The sequence below is a fragment of the Takifugu flavidus genome, chromosome 1, assembly GCF_003711565.1.
Source record: "Takifugu flavidus isolate HTHZ2018 chromosome 1, ASM371156v2, whole genome shotgun sequence".
Taxonomy (NCBI): Eukaryota; Metazoa; Chordata; class Actinopteri; order Tetraodontiformes; family Tetraodontidae; genus Takifugu; species Takifugu flavidus.
This window is the reverse complement of record NC_079520.1, coordinates 25,679,495-25,704,825: the sequence shown is the minus strand read 5'-3', so window position 1 is coordinate 25,704,825 and position 25,331 is coordinate 25,679,495. Positions and strand designations below refer to the sequence as shown.

The window sequence follows — 25,331 nt, the reverse complement described above, 5'->3', positions numbered from 1 at the left end:
GAAAAAAAAAACTCCGCTCCATAAATTCTATTTGTGCGCATTAAAGATGGCGCTGTGACAGTCAGCACCTCGGACAGCTCCGCTCCTCCGACACCGCTCGTTCCCATCACCAGTGACGCTCGTTTCGGATCCCTGAAGATATTCTGCTGCTCCGCTTCTCACGTGATGCTGCTGCGTCAAGGTGTCGCTTGACGGGAGGAATTCGATTCCGGATCAACTTGAATCCGAAGTGCACCTCCAGGACCGGCTCGTCGTTCCTGCGGCCCCGCTGCTGGCTCCAGCCGGAGGAGGAGGAGGAGGAGGAGCGCGTCTCCTCTGGATCGTCCCCGGGCGAAGGAGGGATGGAGGGGCGCGCTGGCGGACATCACCTCGGACGCGTCGAGAGATGAAGCCGCGGGCAGAGATCGTGGTTTAGCCGCGCCGTCCTTCCGATCCTGCGCTCGTTCCCGTCGGTTCTGACCGTGAAGATGCTGGCGCTGGTGCTGCTGACGATGACTTCGCCCGCGATCAGCTCCGGCTTCGCCCTCAACTCGCATTTCAACTCAGGTGAGGCGAAAATTCCGCTGCAAACCGCAGCTTTATTCGGTTCCGCACATCTTTGGGTCCATGTGATGTCTGTTTAACGTCAGCGCAATTCTGTAAATTGCATATTCCGTAGAAGTGATGCAGGCCCGATCTTTCGCTGCTGACGTGTGTGTATTGAGATTTTAGACGAAACGGAGCAATTCTGTGATCACAAAGCGCCTTTTGGGGGGTTTAAAGGGGTAGTCTGGATAAAGGTGAGAGGTGAAAGCGAACCGTGGGGGTGGGGGAAGAGTCCTGCTCTAATTGGAACTGGAGGGTGTAGCTATCCAATTAGCGCCGCACAGGATTATGGGAGGTGATGAGCGGGGCCGTTTGCCTGATTGCCTTTTTCAAATCACGGGGACTTTATCCGAGCCAGCAACACAACATGTTCTCAGATCATTAGCACCCTTATGCAGCACAAGCTTGTCGGTCAGGTGGTTGCTATGGCAACCCAAAGGCGCAGCAGGCTTTTCTTTCTTTCTTTCTTTCTTTTTTTTCTTCTTCTCTTTTCCTAAAGTGAAAATGGATTTACTCCTACGGGGCCCATTTTAGAGAGTCTTCTTGTCGGCGTTCACAAACACTAATGTGAGGATGGTGAGCCTTCCGACCAAGATTACCTGATTACCTCTCCTCAGACTTCCCTCCTGCCCCCCCCCCCCCACCCCCACCCTGTCTCCTCTCATCTTGTATAGTCTTGATGTGAATACAAGCTTGTTAGCTTGTTTTGGTGTTCACACACCCTTTAAACCAACATATTGTGGTGGGTTTTATTTTTTTTTTGCTGCTGACATAAATCAATGCAAGAATGAAATGGGCCAGATAAAAAAGTCATGAATCATTTATTCCACGCCGGTTTCTGAAGCTCAGTTTGACTGTGAAATCAAAGATAGTGACCTGCTCCACACTCATCAATATTTGCCATCAATATTTAAAACCCAACCGATAAAACCCAACCGGATTACATTTTTTAATGTTTCCAAATCGGGAAAAAATCAGGCGCTCTTCATAAGATCTTCCCCTGTCCCCTGTCACAACAGATGGTTGTCGGTGCGACGCCGCTGTCCGGTGTGGGCGGGGCTTGAAGTTAGCAGTTTGGGGGGCTGATTTAACTGGTAATGAGGCCCTTTACTGGGCTCCTTATCAGCAATTTAGACTAACTAGAAGGTTCAGTCTGAACTACAGGTAGACTGAGGGGGGAGGAGCTTCTGGACAGGATAAGTGTGGAGTTTCACACTGGGAAGATGTGATGCATCACTCTCAAAGGTCAGCATCAACTAAGATGTGACTGAGACGAGGGCAGCGAGGATCGACTGGAAGCTCCTCGCCGCTCCCGCTGAGCTGAAATGAGGAAAGAACAATGGCGAGTATCCCACCGCCTTCGGTTTCTTCTTCACTCTGCAGGGGTCTTTTTTGTTGTTTTTTACTTTCCGGCTCTGTAGAAAGCTCCTCGGTGCTGCCGTCGTTCCTGTAATGAAAGGTTTTAGCGAGGCGGCAGCAGAGCGGCTCCTTTTCTTAATGGCTTCTGACTGTGGCTCCTCGCACAGCCTTTCTGGAGCTGATGGGTCGGATGCAGAAGAGCAGCATCAGTCGCCTTCTTAACCACTTTTTCCCTTTTGGGCGAAGGCCGGGTCCGCCTCTGGACGGGTCGCCAGCTCATCGCCGGGCCCTATGTGAGCAATCGTGGGTTGGGTGCCTTGCCCAAGGGTACCTCTGCAGGGCTTTGACCAGACTGTTCATGTTTTTGTCCGCACTGGGACTCGATCAGGAGTCTGGCGAGGAAATAAGTGAGGCCCCTGGTTAATCTTGATCTGAGTCAGACCTTTAATGACACATCGATCGGTTCTGGAGCGATAGTCCTCAGCGCGGCGCCCACTCACCATCTCCAGACCGTGTGGACGGTGGTGATTGCTCAACTCAAGGACACCGGTCAACACGCTCCCGCACTGACTGACTGGGGAGTATTTGCTCATTCGATCAATAGTGTTTTTGTAATTAGTTTTAATCTTGGAGGCTTCTTGGTTGGGCCAAAGCCTTTTTTTCCCAGAGTCGTGTAAACACAGCCCAGATCTACAGCTTCTGCTGTCCTTGTTTCTGTTTTCTTTTTGCCTTTTTTTAATCTCCCTGTCCCATATTCCCTATAAACTGCCATCGAGAGCGCTCCAGTCCCAGCTGTATCACAGCAGGCTGTTAAGCCTGTGATTCACGGAGTTTCCTCCTTTGGCTGCGCTGGCCTGGCTGAGAAATTATGTGGTTGGCTTCGACTCCTGAAGCGGCGGTGGTATCTTGTTCTCTACAAGCTAGTGAACGGCTCCACACCTTGCTTTTTCTTCCATAAATCCGACCACTTCCCAGGCTTGGCTCCACATGTACGGGACTAAAAGCGGACCTAAAAGCAGGTAACATGAGCCGCAGCCTCGCTCCAATAACGTGCTCATCCTGCTCGGCTGGAGCCTCCACAGAGGAAGCAGAGAAGGTCGGTCCGCTCCCCGAAGGAGTTTGATTCAACTCACTGTGTGATTTAAATTAGCATCTTTAAGCCCAAAAATGTCATAAATCTGTGTAAATATGATGAGGCGCCGACCAACACGTCAGGAGGATCTCGGAACATTCAACAAGCCCTAATTAGCACATTAGTCCAGTCAATCAAGGGGGTGTATTTTTAGTCTTTGAGTCCTCCAAGTGTCGAGATCCAATCAGGCACGAGCGACGCCGGCGTGAATCCGGACTCCTCGCACTGTCTCCATGGAAACCGCTCTCACCAAACCGAAGGGGGCTGTCGGTACAGGGGTACAGGATCGCTCTGTATTTGAGAAGTGAGTGTTGGGCTCTGTCCGCACGTGAGAATGACGGAGCTGCACGTGAAGCGGCTGCAGCTGTGCGTGCGCGCGTGTGAAAAAGAGAGCGAGAGGTGCATGTGGGTTGGACAACCCACATAAGACAAGAGTTGCTCTATTTTCTACTTTTGGCCATTTCTCTTCCTCTTGTCCTGGATCAGCGTCGTCTGCCCACAGCTGGGTCTCGTTTTTACTGTAAAAAAATATTATTTTTATTTGGTTTTAATTAAACAGCCCACAAGCTCACGAGGAGCACCGGACACAGCTGCTTTTCTTTATACTCACCGGAACCTTTTTGGAGGCCCTGCAGAACCGTGTGCACGAACCTGCAGATGAGTGTAAACAGGAGTCCAAAGAATCCGCAATAAATAATAAAACTGCATCTTTATCCTTCATTACATATGGATTCTTCTTTGATATCCTCACCACGTACAGTGGCGCCAAATCTGGCTGCCCTTTTCTTCTCAGTGCCCCTCGCATCTGTGACGTTCCAGTCGTGAAGCGGGTTCACGCGAAGGTCCACATCCAGAACCGAGGCGATCCGAAACACTAAAAGTGTCTCCATGGCAACTGTGAGCAGCACAGCAGGTGGTGCGCTTCAGAGAGGGTCCGCTTCCTGTGATTACGCACGATAACGACACACACGCGATCACCCTCTCTCATTAAGAGCGTCCACACACACACACACACCACACACACACACACGATCACCCTCTCTCATTAAGAGCGTCCACACACACACACACACACACGCACACACACACACACACACACACTTAATAACTTTAAGAACAGCGTAGTTCACACTATCCGTCAGTCCATTTAATGTTGTTGTTGGATCATAAATGTTACGCAACCTATCTTATAAGCTGCTTTATGTTTCGATACGTGCGTTTTACCCTGGCGGACACTGATGAGGCGCGTCCGGGCGCGGCCGTGTGCGTTACGTAACGGGTCCCGCGCAGCATCTGTGATTTCGTGTCACATCTGAGCGCCTGCGGGCGCAGAGGGCAGGATGAAGAGCTTCATTCTGCTCCAGCGGCCTTCCTCTTCCGATCTGGAGACGTCCACACGGACTCGCGGGGATGACCGGAGAGAGGGGATGACGGATATCCGTTAAGGTGAAGTGGGGCCTGGCTTGAGATAAAGACGGAGCTGCGCAGCGGTCGTGCGCTCCGTTGACCCCGCCGAGATCATCCATCCACGAAAGCAGCAAACATGGAGAAACGTTCGCGCTCTTCGCTCCGTGGGTTCCTGTTCCTGACTGATTCCAGCGTGTCCTCACACGTGCCTTTACATAAACCTTGTCTCACAAGATCCACTGCTCAGGGAGCCAGAATCGATCCACGCTTCCTTTTATTCGGACATGTAACAGATAATCCTCCCCAACCTTTCAACACTGTCTTTGCCAGAAAAATCCACCTGATATTTCCCTTCGAAACGTCCATTATTACATCGCGGTGGTTATCAAGAATGCCAAATATGTGATTATTGTTCACCGTGATCTCCTCAGAGCCTGCTCGTCTCTGACAGACGCGATCCTCAGATAACAGAAACTCCCGTGTGTCTGCGTGCAGGGGGGTGGAAGGGGGGGGGGGGGGGGGGGGGGGGTTCAGAAAATACCAACATCCTCGAGGGCAGCGGCGGACGAAATGGCAAAGGAAGCGCAGAGAACCGGGACGGAGGAGCAACAGCCCGAGCTTGTTGCGGTGGAAGGTCAGTGGGAGGGATGTCGCCGCACCGCTGGCGCCCTCGCTGACCTTTAACAGATCACATGGATCCTCCTAAATGCCAGCAGTGAGCAAATATCCAGCAGCTGCTGATTCCGTGGGGATTCTACTCAACAATGGCATTTTTGGCAGCCACATTTTTACTCCATTTTCTCCATTGGGGGCCCTGAATAACTGTTAGAACTGATAGTGGATCTTTGCTTTAATAGAGCCAGAGTGGGTTCAGCAACACTGATGACAACATCAGCTGCTAGAACCGTTGACAATATTAATGCAAAGTAGGTATTTTGGTTTCCCACCACAACGACCTGGAAGAAAGGATTTCCCTTGAAATTAGACGGGGCCACTTGGACTAGAGTGCGATGAAATATTTAAGGGTTTGGACGCTCGTGTCTGTTTTATGGCTTCTAATCTTTGAATATTCCCGTGACCCACAGGAACACTGGCAGCAGCTGCTCCTTCTGTCCCCAGGACGGGTTCCTCAGAGGTACCAGGGGATGTTGTTATTGGTCCAGCCTTTGAATATTAGTATTTGAGTCGGTCTGAAAGGATTTACAGTATGCAGTTACCATGGAAACCACTTATATGCAGCCTGTTCTTGAGTCAGAAGCAGCTGTTCACCGACGTTTGGTGATGTTTACTTTCAGATCTCTGATGACGAACAAAACATGCATGTGCGTGTGTGTGTGTGTGTGTGTGTGTGTGTGTGTGTGTGTGTGTGTGTGTGTTTGTGTGAACAGGACCACAACAGATGCCCGCATAACCAGATCATCAGCTTGGCGCTGTTCATATGTGTTGGACCCATATGGGCTGAATCACCCATCTGCCCCCTGTTCTCTCCATCCCATGGTCCTTGCTGTCTGTCTGTCTGTCTGTCTGTCTGTCTGTCTGTCTGTCTGTCTGTCCTGTCTGTCTGTCTGTCTCTCTCTCTCTCTCTCTCTCTCTCTCTCTCTCTCTCTCTCTGGTCAGATGTGTGTTGTCAGCAGTTGTGTTGATGAACCACCTTTTCTTACCATCGCCAGCATTTTTTGTCCGTGTCGGCTGTAAGTGATGAAGATGAATTTTTATCCCTGCTCTGACGGTCAGACAGACAGACAGACACGCAGGCAGGCAGGCAGACAGGCAGACAGACAGGCAGGGAGGCAGATAGACAGACAGACAGACACGCAGGCAGGCAGGCAGACAGACACGCAGACAGACAGACAGGCAGGCAGGCAGATAGACAGACAGACAGACACGCAGGCAGGCAGACAGACAGACACGCAGACAGACAGACAGGCAGACAGGTAGGCAGGCAGGCAGGCAGACACGCAGGCAGGCAGGCAGGCAGACAGACAGAAAGACAGACAGACAGACAGACAGACAGACACGCAGGCAGGCAGGCAGACAGACAGACAGACAGACAGACAGACAGACAGACAGACAGACAGACAGACAGACACGCAGGCAGACACGCAGACAGACAGACAGACAGGCAGGCAGGCAGGCAGATATTGGAGGGTCAGCTTATGAGAAGGGAGCAGGCTTAACAGTCACACACTCACACACCGACTCTTAATCACTTCTGAAATTATATTATCAGCAGTTAATGCACACACACACACACACACCACACACACACACACACACACACACACACACACACACACACACGCACACACACACACTGGTTTAATGGTTTTTTTTTACCAACCACTTCCTGGTTAAGCTACCGTAGCAACAGCCAGGCCGTTTATCTCTTTGGTGTCTCACAGACTGTCAGCACCAACAAAACAACTCCCAGCGTCTCAGGACACAGCTGCACCTCCGTCCATAACGCTCAGAATATGTTCAACATCTCATGTTGTGGTTCTGAGCTTCAGGCCTGGATTTCACCCTCATGTATCACACAACAGCATAGAGTCCGACAAAGAGGCTCAGTAAATAAGTGCATGTTGGACTTTTTTGGAGTTGGGGGGGGGGGCTTTTATTTAACCTACAGGGTCATTAATAACTTATAATGAGGGCTTTTGGAGGATGAATATGCTCCCAGATTTGTAAATCTCAGCGACCGTCCACTCGCATGCTGCAGCGAAGGAGTGTGTTCCACTCGTCTTTCTGTTGCGTCTGCCTTTGGTTTAGACAGTTCTCCTGGGGGAGATGCTGCTGAGTACACAGCTCTTCCATCTCTTCTTCTTTCCCAGATCCTTTATTCTCCTCTCTTCTCCAGCTTGCTGCTGTATTAATCTTTCAGCCGTTAGCTTCAGCTCTGTTCCCGTGCTAAAAATGGCTACCGCCTCTGAGCTGAGAGAGCCGTACGCTACTCAAGATGCTAGCATCAAGCGGAGGCAGAGTTCAGAAATTCTGTCCACCCTTTCACGGGAGCTTTTTAAAAATCGTTAATAGATTTAACAAAGTGCTTAGGAGGGACATGTGATTAGACTTAATGACCTTTGACAGGTAACATTTGTCTCTTTGAGTCGGCTGATTACCGATAACGAGAGGGAGAATCTTGTTTCATTAAGATACGCCGTCGATGACATTGATTTTACACAGCTAGCTTAGAAGACAACAACAAGCTTATGTTTAGGGTGTCTATCTCAGGGACAACTGTTGACTTGGTATTTACACATGCTCCATTAAAAAACAGCGCTGTGTCTTGAAACCAATGTTTTAAATACTATTTCAGTTGCTGTCGATAGGACGTTAACGTTGACCCCTCCCCATATAAAACTCTTACGTTGCTACAAGGGTCTGCATGTAATTCCTAATGGGTGAAATGGTTTTGGAGACACTGGACTCCGCATGTCCCAGTAACAAGCTCCAATAGAAGTCTCATTCCCAGTTCAGATCCCACCTTGGATGAACCACAAGCGGGTTCTCTCCCAGTAGGAAGAGCTGTAGCTCTTCAATCTCCGGAAACAATTCTTCCCTCTGATATTCCTGAGCTCTGCTTGTCCTTGTATCTGATCCACAGTCGGATGTTTGCGGCTTTCAAGTAATTTTGTCCCGGGTTATGTAACCGGCCCGGCTCTACTTAAACACTGTTTTCATTTATAAGCACGAGGATCCGAGTGCGGTCGTCAAATATTAATGGCGAGCTGCGTTTCCCGTCACAACCCCCCACATGTGCTTCTGAGGGAGGGAGAATTCACTCAGCCTGGGAATTCAAAACAAACCAGGATCTTTTCTGTAATTACTCCACAAATAAAGTGGATCGCCTGGAAGAACACCTCAAAGCACTGATGGGTTGTTGGCTGATGGAGCACGGCAAGCACAGCCTCGCTTTAACCGTTGAACCTGTGTGAATATGTTTTTTAAAAAAAATAAAAAATCTCTTCCTTCCATGTGCCAGCAAGGCCTCCTGAACAAAAGCACTTGTCCAATTACGCTAAGAGGCCTCGCCCAGAGCACAAGCTTTCAGAGGATCAGCACAAATTGGCAGCAGAAATGACTCCCGGGCTCCGTTTATTATGTATACGTGCGTCTGGGTGCCAGCGCTTTGGCAGGGAGCAACACACAAGATTTACAGCGCGGAAGGCAACCCTGCCTGCATCGCTGTCCGTCCAATCTGTTTCCGTGGCAACCGCTGCAGTGTGGAAGTCACGGCAGAATGAGACCCCCTAAAAAGGACTGCTGTGTTAATACTACTAGGTTTGTACCGGGTTTCTCTTAATGTCAACGCAAAAGGATTTGGTGTTTTAGATGCTTTTAAAATCTTTTATACTCAACAGTTTTGAAGGATAAGGGCATGGAGTGTTTGAGGAGGGCGGGAGGTGCAGGGGATCAGTGGAGGGCAGGCAGATATATGCAAAAATATGCAATGCAAATATGTGTTAAACACGCATTAATGTATCTCATCTTCCAGGTAATGAAGGAATGATTTCCTTTATTGTTTCTTTTTTTTTAAAATAAATGTGTTCGTTAAACCTGAAATAGGGCTTCTGCTGTTGCCAGGTGAAGGGAAACAGCACGTGTTGCTGCTCTCTCTGCATAAATAAGTAAAATCTGGGCTGTCGATGCAGTTGGTGGGTTTAAAGCTGCTATTCTACGTGTGACCTGCAGATGGCGCTCCGCTGAGCGAGATGTCCTGGCCGGCCTCCCTGGCTGTGGTGGCAGTCTCCTTCACGGGCCTCTTCACCTTCGTCTTCCTCATGCTGGCCTGCCTTTGCTGCAAGAAGGGCAAGATCGGCTTCAAGGTGGGCTGCACACACACACACATGCACAGACGATGTGTTAAAGGATTAGAGGTTCCTTTTGGACCGTGCTTCTAAGCACAGATTGAACAAAACATCAGTTGTTCCCTTTTGTTGTTCACTTTATTAGAAGAGAAGGACACGCAGGCACAGGCTGGACAGGCTGTGATTATGGCACGACAGCAGGCCTGCAGCCTTTCAGTGTCACTGATTTAGAACCCTGTTTCTAAGCACTCTGCTGAAATGGGTCACTCGCGTCACAAAATGGGACAGAGATCAGGGACGGTGGTGTTTTTCTATCCGGGGAAAGGTCCCGTCCAGACTGTGGGTAGCCAGAACCAAACTAGGAAGCCTGAACTCAACACAGGGGATCGTTTGGGGTACGTGCTGGAGAATCAGCTTGTGTCTGAAGTGGTTCTGCTGGGTCATGCAGGACATATGTAATGGACTACCATCTGTGCAACAATGGGAAAACATTTCAAGACGAAGCCTTGAAACCCGAAAAAACCCTCCAATAACAATAAACAGAACCGTCACATTTCATCTTCACCAAATTAAAATCTTTCCAACAAGTTCCAGGGCAACTTTTAACATCTCCAAACTGTCAGAGAACAAAGGTTTGGTTCAACGTCTCAGCGCTGACGTGGTGGAATTCTGGGGCTCTATCAGATTTGGAGAGGACCTAATCTGGTTTGTGTCTTCGGTGGGTCGGACCACCCAGCTCGGACCCGTCGGGGTGTGTTAGGGCGTGAGGAAGGACGTCCCCGTGGGTCCGCTGGACATCCGGCCTCGGGGCCTCATCTGGAACCAGAGGCAGCTGCTCGCTGATCCGGGAGAGGGAATGTTTAAAAAAAGAGGAGGGGAGCGGAGAAAGCGTCTCGCGCCACCACTTTAAAGCTACGTGTATTTCTTCACGCTGCAGCTGCGCACGTGCACCTGAACCATTGATCGTTTTCAATCTTAAACCTCGAACGAGCTTTCAAATCGATCCTGTTGGTTCAACGAATCCAAGTGGTCGGACTTGACAGTAGCTGACAGATGTGTGTACTGGTTTTACTGGGAAAGGAGACAGGCCTGCAGATGTTCTTTGACTTTTGGGGGAGATAGAGAGAGAGAGAGAGAGAGGGGAAGTGAAGGAGTGATGTCACGTGTATACTATGTGAACCCCCCCCACCCCTGACACTCCCACTCCTCCTCTTCTCACATTTTTGAGGGGTGTTCGGTTTCTCTTCTCTCCCCACACGAGCGAACAGCAGCTTCAGTCTCATCTGAACTGGGAGAGCCGGCGCTCCGCCTTCTTCCTGTCGCTCTTCATGTCTTCCCTCCCCGCATCCCTCCATCCCCAGTCGATCCCGGGGACATTCAGCGGTCTCTTCCTCTCTGGAGTCTGCAGACTCTGCTGCAACCTGCCCCCCCTTTCCGCTGTCGTGTACAAGTGACCCACTTTTGACCGCTTGTCTATTTGAGCTGCGTCCACAGCTGCTGTCACCTGTGGAGGACAGGTAAGCCGACTGGCCGCCCGGCCGCGGACCTTCTGCTGCTCACCTCAGCATCTGTGAGTTGGGCCGTTCATGTCTTAATTTAAAGATTAACTCGTGGAGATTTGAGATTTCGCTGCTTCTGCTCCACGTTTTGGGGAAAGCGCGAGGAGCATATTTGAAGCGGTTCGATGTGCTGGCCTCATTTTTTACTGCAGGACGGAGGGGAACAAAAGTCCCGGACGTTTCGGTGTGTTTGAGTGTGTGTGACAGCATGATGTGAAGAGTGAAACCACATGTTGAGGGTGAGCGAGGCCGTGTGAAGGTTTAGATTTGAGGGCTGAGGGAGGGTTTTGTGTATTCTTGCATTCTTGTGGGACAGGATGAAGTGAGACTTGGTGGGGCGTGCGCGCGTGTGTGTGTGTGTGTGGTGTGTGTGTGTGTGTGTGTGTGTGTGTGTGTGTGTGTGTGTGTGTTGCAGAGGGCTGCAGCAGGTCACATTTTTCCAGCTTTTGGTCCCTGCTGTCTGCAGCTCCCAACTCAGGGACTTTCATTCTGACATCCGGTCTGAGGAGACAGCCAACCCCCCCCCCCCCCAACCCTCCTCATCTTCGCTTTCATCTTCATCATTTCTAAACCCAAAACAGATCAGAAAAAATCCTAAAAAAAAAAAAAAAAAAAGTTAAGTTTCCAGGAACTGAATCTCACCTCTTTTAATCCCTGAGAGAACAAACCAAACCTGTGAGGACCACATAATCCCGGTTGCGATAGTTTGGATAGTGAAGCCTAAAAGCTGCTGGCGTCCTGTCAGTCAGCATAACGGTGTTTTGTTTTCGTCATCATCTCTTCCTGCAGGCTTAATTGGCAACTGAAGGATTGAGAAACACGTAATCTTGCTAGAAATAATCTCAGAATAAATCACCCTGACATTGTTTACGCTGTTTACAAACAGCTCGGAGAATCTCCAGGACTCCTTGACTCAGCTCCGCTCATTAGAACTTCGAGGGTGGAGCCAAAAAGTCTCTTTTTTCCACTGACACTTTCTCAAATTTGCTACGCCTGGCGGACAGTTGTAGGAGATGTTGTTGAGCTCCGATTTTCCATGACTCTTGCAGAAGTTCAAGAATGTGGACAGGGACGAGGACCACGCAGACATGTCCACCTTGGCCTCGCCGGCCTCCCAGAACAGCCCGGACGTCTACATCCTGCCGCTCACAGAGGTGTCTCTGCCAGTGGCGAAGCAGCCGTCTCGATCAGGTCAGTCTTTCGCCTCGAGAACTCACATCTGATTCAGATGAAACATCTCAACCAAACACTTCTTTATTTATTTACGCCGATTTACGTCGCCCAACACCACCGCAGTTCATGATGCGTGACCACAGGAGGAGAAACGGCGTCCAAGCATCCACCCTCCTCGTCCTGTTGGGGATATTTGAGCATCTACGCTAATTTGCCTGCTAGCTAACAACCAAATGATGAAAAGTCACGTCAATTAACTTGTTTTTTGCGACTTGTTGATCGGAAACGGATCTGCCGGGTACGTTAAGAGGGTGTGACGGTGCTCCCTGGGCGAGAAGAGCTGCGTTCCTGGAGTTAGACACAAAGTTTGTCTCTGGAGCAAACAACGCCCTCATGCTGGCCTCAACATCGGCCTCCACCTATCCCACAATCCCTTGCTGCAAGTCTGACCAGAATGAACTCTTTAACTTCTGCTCGGTCCTGCAAACATCTGCCCGTTGCGTAACGGTGTCCAGAGAGCCAGCCTACACTGCTGCCTGCTGGAATTTCAGACATGCCGGAGCAAAAACCCCAGTGACAATATTCCTCTTTCACTGGTTCTGCGTCCATGTGACAATGGTTCCAGTTGTGAGTTAATGGGCTGGTGCTCCCTGATCCTTACAGCACTGGACTATGATGAGAATCAATGTCTTGTGCCTCAAACTTCAGCCCGAACTCAAAACTCATGTCACGTCACGAGACCTCTTTAAAGACCCGTCGTTTACCAGGAGACGCAGAAAATTACATCCTAAAACCAGAACTTTTCCTCGCTGCCGTTCAGCAACGGCTGTGAATAAGTGAAACCACATGTCTGTGCCGTGGTGACAGAGGTCAGATGGATTTATTACCTTCAGGACTGCCTCGCCCACTGACATCATCAGACATCTACGGTGTTAAGGCCCAGGCTGAGGTCACCACCAGGAAAGCACATGTTAGGGATTAATTACGGTATGTGCAATCACAATAACATGCTAACGTTCCTCCCCCACCCCCCAAAATAACATGATGAAACCAAACTAAAATGATAATATGTTGGGACGCTGGACAGAAGGAACGGCCGAAGTTAAAGCTAAAGATACTGAAACAACAGCAACACAGAGGGAACCGAAATAAAGGCGTCATCCCGTCTCCTCTCTCATGCCACTGGGGCCTTCGGAGCTCTTGGGGAGGTGGGGCCCCAAGGGTCCCTAGCAGCTGCTCTGGCGCTGAGATTAATGAGGCATCGCGCTCGTACGCAGGGAAACGGCCGAACTGAGCAGAAGCAAGTCCAGGTTTCAGAAACTCACGTGCTCGGAAAGCCGAAAAACGGTTTCCCATCTTGTGCGGCGCAACATCTGGGATACAAGAACGGGAATCAAACTTGAAAGTGGCGAACGGTCAAAGCTGCCTGGAGGACACGATGAGAAATCCAGTCAGCTTAAAGGGATGCTGGCTAGATTTCGCTCTGAAAGGTTTCCGTGCACACTCAAGCAAGAGGGGCTCCTGGTCCACGGAGCTGCTGCGGAGCGCTCACTCCTGATGGGTAATCGCTGCGTTTGGAATCTCTCACGACTGGTGTCTGAGTTAAATATTCAAATTTATAGATTGTAAATGAGAAATCCTCAAAAAACCCTGAGAACTTCCTCCACCAGTGACATATCTAACTATGAACTATCCCAAAAGTCTTTTTGGATGAAAACATCACAGGAAAAAACCCCTCCGGACGTCAGAGGGATGAGTTAAAGGGGAACAAATCTTCTTAAAGCTTTCAAACTCTCCTAAATCAAAAGATTTGACTCCGGCTGTATATCATCAGACAGTAATCTCAGTACCGGCGCTTTTCCCACCAAATTACATCTCGGTGCTTATTTCAAGAATGTAAAAACCAGAGAGAAAAATGAGTTTATTTCTCGCAGAATGCACCATTGTCCCCTCGTTATCCCGCCAGCGTTCTGAATATCGGAGGTTAACATGCTGTCGTAGGTGGAACCCGCCGTTTAGCACTCGCCGCGTCTCGGTCCGTTCATTTGTCATGAAGCAGGGGCATAATGACCCCAGTGTGAGCACTAACTGGTCCTAACTGGTGCCATGCTGCTCTGGACAGCCAGACAATGGTGGCTATTCTACTTTATCCTGGGGGGGTTGTGGGTGGGTGTAAGGAATGACCAGACTGTAGAACGGGACAGAGGTGTCCAATATGGCCTCCACACAGGGACTGGACTGTGTCGCCGTATGAAGGGGGAGGACAGTAGCACAAAGACCCGTCTGTCCGTCTACACCCCAGAATCTAAATGTCACTGTGAGTGTCGGAGGGAAAAAGAAAGGGATGGATAGTGAGGGGTGAGAGAGAGTGGAGGGGGTGTAGAGGGGGTTTGTTTGGCTGAGCTCTGACAGGAAGGATTCAGGTCATCGGGGGAAGCTGACGCCGCTGCATCGGGAGGACTGGACGCTGTCAGAAGGGGGGGGGGGGGGGACTGGGGTTATTGGGGTTTATTTTTTAATTTTTTCACTCTCAAACACGGAGGTGTTGAGATGAATGAGTTTACGACAGGACAGATGGACTCTGAGGCCACTTAACAATGCGGACGAGGTGCGTTCCGTACGTACTGTTCATTCTGTTCACGTTGTTAGATTTTATTGTATTTGCGTGGAAAAGCCGATTTTTAGTCACCAACAACTCGATTTAGCGGGTAAATCATTTTTGAATGGGTTTTTATGTGAATTCTAGCCTGTAATTTATCATTCAGTAATCATCAAAAACCTTTCCGTCATTTATTAAATTGAATTCTTTTTTAAAAAATTATCATTATAAAAGCCTTGTTTAGGTGGGGTGACTTTAGTGACTGACTTCCACAGAAGTCATTTGATCCAAATTTCGTGCAGTATTGAATATTTTTCCACCGTTATTTCGACTAATTTTCTCAAACATTTTCTCATGTTAACAATAGTAGATTTGTCAAACACGCTCGCACCGCTCGAGAGGTTGATGTGACCCAGCAGAACGTGATTAGCTGTCGGTGATGTAATGCATAGCAACCGGGTGGGTTTGTTCCATCCTCACGTGTTTGATGGCTGAGAACTCCTCTTTTTTTCTTTCCCCTCGTCCAGTCCAACTCCTGAAGTCCACAGACCTGAGCCGCCACAGCCTTCTCTACCTGAAAGAGATCGGGAATGGCTGGTTTGGGAAGGTAGGTCCTGGTGGCTGGTAACGACCAGCTCTCAGTCTTTGCTGTAACGGCCGTTTAACCCAGCGGGATTCTGGACAGATTCCAGGCTGCAGAAAATAGAACCGCATTTTTCACGCGTCGCTACAACCAGATAACACGTTTCCATTCACTCCCCTTCGTGTTTTGTCTCTTTCTTCTCTCGTACTGTTCACACCTGAATAAACATCCACCCTCTCATCTAGTGATTTTTTTCCCCCCTGCATGATTTCTGCTGCTTGTCCACGTCTGTCTGTCTGTCTGTCTGTCTGTCTGTCTGTCTGTCTGTCTGTCTGTCTGTCTGTCTGTCTGTCAGTCACCCTCAGCTAACGTTTCAGTGGTTCACCCTGTCTGTTATTGGTCTGTGGCCTGTTTCAGGTGCTGCTGGGGGAGGTGAACACGGGCCTGAGCACCACTCAGGTGGTGGTGAAGGAGCTCAAGTCCAGCGCCAGCGTGCAGGAGCAGATGCACTTCCTGGAGGAAGCGCAGCCCTACCGGTGCGTTACGTAATAATAATAATAACAGATGATGACGCTGGGCTCCTAGAAATCTCTCAGAAAAGCTGAAAATAGGTTCCTGTGTGAAGTCTGTGTGAAGGAGAAATTTCCATATGACACACTCCTATAATGAAGATGGAATGGAATTCATTTCCCCCCAGTGCAGTTAAATACAAACTTTGCTGTGTTACAACTAAGTTTAGCAAGATTAAATGGTGGAAAGTAAAACATTAAACCTGAAGGGCCTTTGTTCAGAAACAGCCGTGCTTTACACTCTGATAGGAAGAGGAACGCTGAAGAGTCTTTAACCCAAAATTTCCTAAACCTGAATCACCCACCAGCTGTGTCTCTGGAATGAGGGCAGATTTTCAGGATCAGGACCATGGAGAGTGCAACAATCCCGTCATCCTCTAACCTCAACATGCGTGAACTAAGATTACCGATGAGTTCAGCAGATCACAGTATTATTAAGACACACAAAGGCTACAGTTTTCTTTTTGCCATTGCACTGGAGTCAGTGGATTTGGCCACTCCGTAAATGGCTTCAGAACTCCACTTTCAAACCAAACCAATTTAATTTGGGCTGTATGATGTGATGTCATAGCTCTTTTCCCTATAATTGTCTGTGTTCTGCCCTCCAGGATGCTGCAGCATCATGCTCTGCTACAGTGTTTGTCCCAGTGCACCGAGGTCACCCCGTACCTACTGGTGATGGAATTTTGTCCCCTGGTGAGTGTCCAACATATATAAGTGATCCCTCATGTCCCAAGTCGATGAATTTGTAACAGACGCCTCTAGTTTTTTGTTTCTAAAAAACATGAGATCGATATTTTGTGTTAGGGTTAGGGTTAGAATTGATTAATTAGTGTCTGAAACATTCTAGGTCAGATGATGAGTGATGTTCATTTGTAAATAGCCATTTCTGCATTACAATTGGGTTGGAAATAGTGCCGTTATTTAGTTAATCTGTTATTTACAATGAGTCAGAGTCACTGAGCAGTGCCCCCAGTGGTCAGGGGTTGTAATTTTTTTTGATTTTGTCAGGGGGATGTGAAGGGGTACCTCCAAAGCTGCCGGGCTGCAGACAACATGACGCCGGAGCCTTTGGTTCTCCAGCAGATGGCCTGCGACATCGCCTCGGGACTCTTGCACCTGCATAAACACAACTTCACACACAGGTAGACAAATATTCCAGCTGTCAGGCAGTCGTACTAGCTTCTTAAGTGTGTCTGTAAAACCCACCCTCTCCTTTTGTTGGTCACTTCCTGAAACAATATCCTGGTGCTGCTCGAGTGTTCCCTACAGACTCCAGCATCAGTGATTTTGTTGCAGGCGCTGATCCTCCATCTGCAGCCCTTTTCACACCTACTTTCACGTGTGCTTATTACTATGAATAATAAGGAGCGCAACATCATTAAACTCTCTCTACCCTCCTTTCTCCACAGTGACCTGGCATTGAGAAACTGCTTGTTGTCTGCTAACGTCTCAGTGAAGATTGGAGATTATGGGCTTTCCCGCGTCAAGTACAAGGTCTGTTGTATAAAACATGCACGCCGATGTTGCAGATTGTCATTCCCAAGAACCCATTCCATTTTGAGGACTTGGGCCAGAAAAAAACAAATGTGATTCCTCTAAAACGATGCAGTCTCCAGTTAGTCTAACAGCCCTTGTCTCTCCTGACAGGACGATTACTACGTGACATCAGATCAGAAGTATGTGCCCATACGATGGATTGCTCCTGAGCTGGTGGATGAGGTGCATGGAAACCTGCTGGTGGCTGACCAGACTCAACAGAGCAACATGTGGTGAGAAGACACACAAATATAACCAAAACACACCCCGCCTTAAAAGTCATTCTTAATATTCAGTCAGTTGCAAAATACAAAAGCAGATAGATGTTGACTGCTTGTGTCCAGATTTGTCTTGGATGAGTTTAACAGAAAGGGTACAGATGTGCCAAGATAATTCCCAGTGGTGAGCTTGTCCATTGTGTTCTGCAGGTCTCTGGGTGTGACTATCTGGGAGCTGTTTGAGCTGGGCAACCAGCCCTACAGACACTACTCAGACAGACAAGTACTGACCTACACTGTGAGGGAGCAGCAGTTACGTCTGCCTAAACCTCTGCTCAAGGTGCCCCTGGCCGAGCGTTGGTGAGCCTTGCAGAAACATCTATATTACCAGAACAAAGTGTTCAGTGTCATCATGTAGACAACTTTTCATTGATTTGTAGGTATGAGGTGATGCAGTTCTGCTGGCTCCAGCCTGATCAGAGACCCAATGCAGAGGAGGTCCACTTGCTGCTTAGCTATCTGTGTGCCAAGGGGGCCAGTGAGGCTGAAGAGGACTTTGAAAGGCGTTGGAACTCACTTTGTCCCAATACTGGATTCAACAGCCTCTGTGACACCTCTGCCATGTCGCAAGCCCACCCACCACCAAACTCCTCCTCTTTCCCTCTGCTTGAGCAGTTTTCAGCAGGTGATGGCTACCACTCCGAGTCTGGGGATGATATTCTCACAGTCACCGAAACCAGCCATGGCCTAAACTTTGAGTACAAGTGGGAACAAGCCAAGGCAGGCCAGTCATATAAAGCTCCAGACTCATCCAGTCACCATTGTCAGGAAGTGTTTTACCCACCTGGAGGAATCGTCGGTGGCTGTCCCATGGAGAGCCATAGCCATGGACTTTCTCCACCTTACTACCAATCAAAACATTTACACGCTCCGGACATACTTCCTGTCCTCAGTGCCCATAGCCCGTCGTTAAGCAGTGAATACTACATCCGCCTTGAAGAGCCCGTAGACTGCAACATTGACCCAGAGTACACCATGTGTTCCTTTAGCCCCGACTATCAGGGCAGCAGTGGAAGCTTTCTGACAGGTAGCGCAGACTCTGGTGAGTGTCTGGCCTGTCCTTCACAGTCTAAGAACATGGGTCCGTACTGGTCAGCAGACTTCCACAAAGATGTTTTTGACTCAAATGACTCAAGTCCTTCTATCTCCCTCACAATGGAACCCCTTTTAGGGCAAGTGTCAGACAGCAGCCCCATAAGACCCTGGGAGTCTAGTCACTATGTGTCGTACAAGGACAGAGATGGGGGTTACTACTATGAGCACTCGCCACCTTTGGGAATAGACCCCTATTTTCTCAGAGGCGATATAACCACTGAGCGTCATCAGGAAAGCTGGGGATCCAGGAGCCTGCGTCAGGCCTTGGGTGAGTTGGAGAATCCTTTAGGGATCTCACCCTCTTTTACCAGTCAACCACAACAGGCATACAGGGACGTGTACCTGGACACAGGTCCGAGCTCCATTATCGGCAAGAACATGACAGGGGGTTACTATGACATGATGGGCTCCCTGAGGAAGACTATGCCCAGCCACACAAGGCACAACAGCCAGTCAGTCAGTATTAACATGAAAACAGAGGGGGCACTCTTCATCAGCAACAGAGACAGCGATTCAGAGGAAGAAGAGGACATTTTTGTCGAGAGGCACACCTGTAACACTTGGCCCTCAAAACACAGCCATATTAATGGAGGCCACCACAGACGTGCGAGCCACAGCTGTAGACAGGATGCTTATGTAGACTTCCACTACACAATGCCAAGTACCGATATTGAAGACTCCTGGCCAGAAGAGCATAGCCTGACCTTCCACCCTCTTCCCAAACCCGTAAACTATCTGGAGTCTCATCAGGCCAAAGATAACAGTGCCTGCCTCAATCTGAGCAATCGCCACTCGTTGGTGAACTCAGACCACTGCAATGCCTACATCTACCTGTGCCATGACAGTGAGACTCAGGTGCCGGCCTCTGGGGAGTGTTGCCACACGCACTTCGTTGACCCCCTTACGGGCATGCTGATCAGAAACAACAGCTATAGTCACAGCTATAATCACGGCAGTTACCTCAGCGATACGGTCATCGACATCCCAACCAACGAGGAGGTGATCAATCTTTCACCGGCTCCAGGTGGTCCAGTTGTGGCCAAAACTGCTCCGCTGAAGACTGACGACAGTATGGATCATTACGTCTATCTTACATTTGATGACACGCTCCTTGATGAGAAAAGGGGGGATTTGGTAAAAGAAAATCCAACGAAACAAAAACCGACAGAGCCTAGAACAAAAGAGGTGACCTTAACAATGACTAAATCCGTTCCACCTCCTGCTGACAACGCAGATGTGATGGTGACCCTCACAGATCCGCCGTCAGAGCTGAGTCACAATGGCGACAGCGGATTTGACCCAGGGAGCTCGATTGTGAGCCTGGCTGACATCCTTGACTGCAGTGATGATGACGACGATGAGGAGGATGAGATCACCGACGATATCACTGACATTGCCTCGGGCATCTTTGTTGAGTCCAGTGAGCTAATCAGTTCACCTGCCTTTAAATCACTGCAGAAGCAGGCGGAAACTCCCGGTTCTATGGATTCCATGGATCTGCCATCCGCAGGGGGGTCATGTGAAGGCTTTAGCCCGGTGTCCTCGCACCCTTCCAACTCGCCTAAAGCTATGGACAGTGGGTATGACACAGAGAACAATGAAAGCCCCGAATTTGTACCCAAAGAGCCTCATGAACTGCGGGAACAAACTGTGGGCAAACCCACCATTGATACAGCCCTGGAGGAGGACCAGGTGCTAGAGGAGAACAAGGTCGAGGCCACTATGGCTACATCGTCCAATGCTGAAGGTTTGGCTTTACAAACAGGTGATGACGTCCTTCAACCACTGAGCGACAAGACTCCATACAGGGATTCAGCATACTTTTCAGACTATGAGAATGAGAGACTCTCCAGAGATGAAGGAGAAGAACTACCCGAGAGAGGAAGCGATGAGCATATCACAGAAATGGAAGAAGAAACGACAGATGAGCATATTGAGAATGACCATGACAACAGTGCTCCTATCAAAGACCTAAGAGATGAAATGAAATGCATTTTAACTGATGACACAAGCTCATTCAAACCAGAGATGGAAGCACATGTGTCAACAGAGTGTGACCGGTATGAGGTACCGGGGCCTCTGGAACCTTCTGAAATTGCATCAACGGCAGAGAGCACACTGGATGAATGGTCATCCCAGGAGGAGAACTCATCCCTTGGAGACTGGGCAGCAGAAGTGGTGGGGGCCATGGAAGAAGCCCTTGGAGCTCTAAATGGAGGTCTTATGCCCCAGGTCAAGTTAGAGGAGGAAGAGGATACCGGTGAGAGGAAAAACCCGGCTGAAGGATCAGAAGCCGCAGAGCAGCCAGCGGTTAAACACAGCCCATCAAGGATATCTTATGAATTAGCACACAGTTTACCAAAAGATGAGGTGGCCTTGCAGCACTCGGCGACCACCAGGCGGTTTTCTTCCTCCTCTCCCCCCCCTCCACTCCCCGCCGCTGCCCTGCTCCCTTCAGCAGAGGGCCGATCGTCTCCAGCAGATGGAGAAGACGCAGACGAGGAGGACGGGGACACAGATGACAGCGACGAATCAGACGAGGAGCTGCGAACGTACAGCATGCGGGAACAGAGCGGGGGGGAGGAGAGCGACGAAGAGAGCCATCCAGTGCCCATTGTGGTGAGCGACGACAGCGAGGCCCACAAACTGCGCAGCCTCCTGAAGGCTCCGATTCCGACCGAGAACCAAGAAGAACAGCTTGAACGCCAGAAGAAGACAGTCTCCTTTTTTGACGACGTCACCGTCTATCTGTTCGACCAGGTGAGCAACGCCAGAAGACCAGACTATAGCGTTAGCATCATGTCGTACGCTCTGATGCACGTTCCACAGTCACCTGCACATTTAACTGAGAAGACTTTACTGTCTCCAGGAAAGCCCGACGAAGGAGCTGGCCGAGCACGGCTTTCCCGCAGGAGTGGAGGATGAGAGGGGCAAATCCCAAGTGAATGCTTCAGACGATTCCTCGGATGGAAACGTCTCCGAAGAAAGTACGTTTTTAAAACCTGTCCTTGAATTAACGATCTGATCCATGGTCCAGGTCAATGTGGTTCAATATATTCAAGTATAATTTGTAGTAGGGGAAAGAGATTCCTCTTAAATTGGAGAGTACATTTGAAAAAAAAGCCTCAAGACCCTGAAGACTAAAGGGTGATAAAAAGTGTAGAGACGAGTGAGAGAATGGGGGTTTGTTTGACCTGCTGGGTCCAAAACGGAACTTTTTGGTCTCACTGGACAGTTTGGTTCTTGGTGACCTGTGAAAAGGCCCAATAAATGCTGTGAAATACAGAGAAGTCCTAGAGGACAATATGGTGCCGTCTGCAGGACTGCGGAGAATGTCTGATTGTTCGGTGACTAAATATCGGTTCTGTTTGGGTTTTTTGCTCCTCTCAGGTGTAGGATACGAGTGGGAAGACGATTTCCCGCTGCATCCGCTGGCGACGTCCTCCGAGCTGTCTGACTCACCGCCGCCCCGCTCCGTCCCCAAAACTCCAGACCCCAAACCAGCCGCCCACTTCTCCCGCTTCACCGTCTCTCCCTCCAGCGTGTCCCGCTTCTCCATCACTCACATCTCCGACTCCGATATGGACTCTGTAGGAGGTGGGTCTCCCAAAAAGCTCCTTTACAGGGTTACGGGTCACATTTGGTAATGAATGAGCAATTCAGAAGGTTGGTCAAGGAGGACAAAGGGCTGCTAAATCCAATGTCTCCTTCATTCTGTCTTTTGCAGGAAGCAGCGAGGACGGAGACAAAGAGTAAAAGCTGCGGATTCGTACTGCGCTCGACACTGACCCCGGCCTGCTAGCATGACTTCAGACTTCTATTTTATAGTCGGGTTTTAGAGAAGTCCAGACTGTGCCTCGTACCGCCTGTTGGACACTTTTGAAAAGTCAGTGGTCTCGGAAACCTGATCTAAGCTGTTTAGAACACTGAAGAGTAGAGTTAATATATCATTTACAAGAATATATTCTGTATTTATGACGTGAAGATGTGAACGAAGGGGAGGATTCTGCATATTTTTCAGATTAAAGAGACAAATGGAATCAGAGAAATTTGGAGACATTTGACACCACCTCCTTCCCCTTCGTCTCCGATGAGCAGCGTACAGGAACGCACCAACACACTGAAATATGAACTCCTGTAACATCTGCTGGGCCAACTTCACCAACGTTTGAGCTTTCTCAACATCACTTCATAGCTGCACAGACTTTAGGTCTCATTTAAATCCTTAAAACATCGGCAGGACTAGATGGATCATTTGGGGCTCTTTCGGGGACACTAAGGACACAAAGACAATTTAATGGGACAGATTAGTTTGAAGTTCATTAGTCAAACTTGGACAGCTACATTTTTGGCCCAGCTCTTTGATACCAGTGCCACATTTCGAGACTTGCCGAACACCTCCGTCACCGACAGACTGTTTGTGTTGTAAAACCAGGTCCCCCGCGGCCGCTATGGCAACCAGAGATGACACGAAATAGAACAATGCACCAAACTGCAACCGTTTTTTAGCAGTAAAGGAAGAAAAGGGATGTTTTCTGCTTTTGAAGGCAGGTTCGTGTTTGTTTAAATGTGAGTTCCAGGTTTTTGTTTACATCCACAAAGGACAAAGGGGTACATTAGCATTGTGGTATTAGGTTCTTTTTTGTTATTTGTAATAAGTGATACACTTCTGTTAATCGTCAGAGGGGGGAAATGTGCAACGTCAACACAGATCAACAACTACAAATATTCAGATTTCTCAGCAGAAACCATTCATAACTACATTGTTTCTTCATTTATTTCTCTTTTTGACTGCCTTTAAGCTAATTTGTCTAGAGTGCTGCTTTGACTCTGATGCTTCTGGGAGCTTCTGTAAGTCAAGGACAGTCTGAAATCAGGTTCTGGAGAAGATCCACAAGTATCAATGAAAACAAGACAATCAGAGGAATTATGCATGGAATTATGGGCAGTTTTAACACTGCCAGGAACACATGAGCATGATTAAAAACAGAAGAGTGTCTGAGTGTTTGAGGACCTTTCCTTGACTTTTAGAAGCACCTCTCTCTGTGCCACCACCCTGTGGTTGCATCCAAGTAGCTCTGAATCACGCGATGTACTTAACACCAGTCTGGAGATGATGATGATGATGATGATGATGATGATGATGATGATGATGATGATGATGATGATGATGATGATGATGCTCTCAGTTGTGATTCACAAGTAGCCATACTAACATTAGCTTAACAACTACAGCTAGCAGTAAGTAAACATGAAAACCAACTTTTTAACTACATCACTCTTCGAAACATTTCACCGCCCTGCTGGTTTGATTCAGCGATCTTTTCCCCTTTTCTTTGAATTCGTTTCTCAACATCTTTAATTGGTTCAAATTCTCATTTTCTGGTGTAAAACCTGCACCACTGACCCACAGCAGGCACCTCCATCAGGTCGAAGTTGCCCACTGGAGGTTCCACTTCAACCTGGCTGTTGCTTGCTAACACCAAGCAGGCCAATTTAAAGAAGAGCAACTGTGAACTGTGCGCACTGTAGTTACTGTCTGTGTATCAGAGTTCAGGGACTTGTTTAGCCCCGCTCACATCGCAGAAATGCATATTTCCCAGGTCTGGAAGGCACTAAATCAGAACCCGTCAGAACCCGATCCTCGAGGGCTGCAATCCAGCCGTGTTTTCTGTCCTCTCAGGCGGTGAAAGAGTGGTTTAGCCGGTAGGTCACAAAACCCGGTTGGCCCTGGAGGACTCGGATAAACATCCCTGCAATATATCACCCAACAGTATGACAGGAAATAGTTATACAATAAAATAATATTTTTGTCTACAGATATGTTTTATACGTATAGAAGTCCGAAGGTTGACTTTATCTTTCCACTGAGCAGGGATTTAACCGCACGTTTTTCTTTGAAACATCTCCATTTACAGCAAAGAACCACGCCGGATCAGCAACAGGTAGATTTTACGCCACTTAAAACCTGGAGGGAAATCTGGAAACTCGAGGTGAACCTGTCAGTTCAGTGTTATTCTATTCGTCTCTTTGGCTGCTTGGAAGGTGGTGGCTAATAACCCGATCAATGTTTCTGATTTCTCTGTGTGTAACTGAGAGGAAGGGAATTAGAAACGGATGCTTTGGTGGCTGTTTTAAAATTCTGAACCCTTGAAACAACTCGTTGTGTCTTCTAAGTGTTTGTTTGCCCTTTGAGGCTGTAACGTTCCGTACCAGGTTAGCGTTGAACCATCTCGACAGCAGCCCCTAATATTTTTGTATCTCTGCAGTCTTGGTGTTCTTTTATTGAAGGACGGAAGTTTAGAAATGTTGTGTTGCCATTCAGAGAGCAGCAGCTTTGGCCTGGTCTGACAAAAAAAAAATAACAAAAAAAAAGCAAAAACAACAAAAAAAAGGAGGTATGTTTAGATACTGTCAGCAACATGTGCTCCCACTGACCTGCTCACGTCATTATCTTCTGTATCTTCTTGACAAATAAATCTGTTTTACACAAGACGACGGTGTCCGCTCGAGTTTTTTGAAAATGGAAGGACATGAAAGAGACAAGTTGACCAGGACAAAAGAAGACGGGAGCAAAATGGTAACTAGAAGGATTGATTTTAACACTAAACGTTCTCCTGGTTGCGGCCGCCAGGGGGCAGCACA

At 48.7% G+C, this 25,331-nt stretch overlaps 1 protein-coding gene across 6 annotated transcripts; it reads left to right on the top strand.

The window, feature by feature from the left end:
* The first annotated feature begins 45 nt into the window (after positions 1-45).
* Positions 46-25,181, top strand: aatkb (apoptosis-associated tyrosine kinase b). Of its 6 annotated transcripts, XM_057019311.1 has the most exons (14): positions 46-546; positions 9,176-9,309; positions 11,900-12,041; positions 15,150-15,229; positions 15,623-15,741; positions 16,383-16,470; positions 16,786-16,919; positions 17,187-17,271; positions 17,425-17,546; positions 17,742-17,891; positions 17,972-21,446; positions 21,556-21,673; positions 22,077-22,283; positions 22,414-25,181. In XM_057019311.1, the coding sequence occupies exons 1-14, from the start codon at positions 468-470 to the stop codon at positions 22,440-22,442; spliced, it is 4,962 nt and encodes a 1,653-aa protein (XP_056875291.1). In that variant the 5' UTR covers positions 46-467; the 3' UTR covers positions 22,443-25,181. The 6 variants fall into 6 exon arrangements, with proteins under 6 accessions (XP_056875291.1, XP_056881877.1, XP_056882722.1 ...); XM_057025897.1 differs by lacking the exons at positions 46-546; positions 9,176-9,309 and adding an exon at positions 10,591-10,808; XM_057026742.1 differs by lacking the exons at positions 46-546; positions 9,176-9,309 and adding an exon at positions 10,591-10,861.
* The last annotated feature ends 150 nt before the right edge of the window (positions 25,182-25,331 follow it).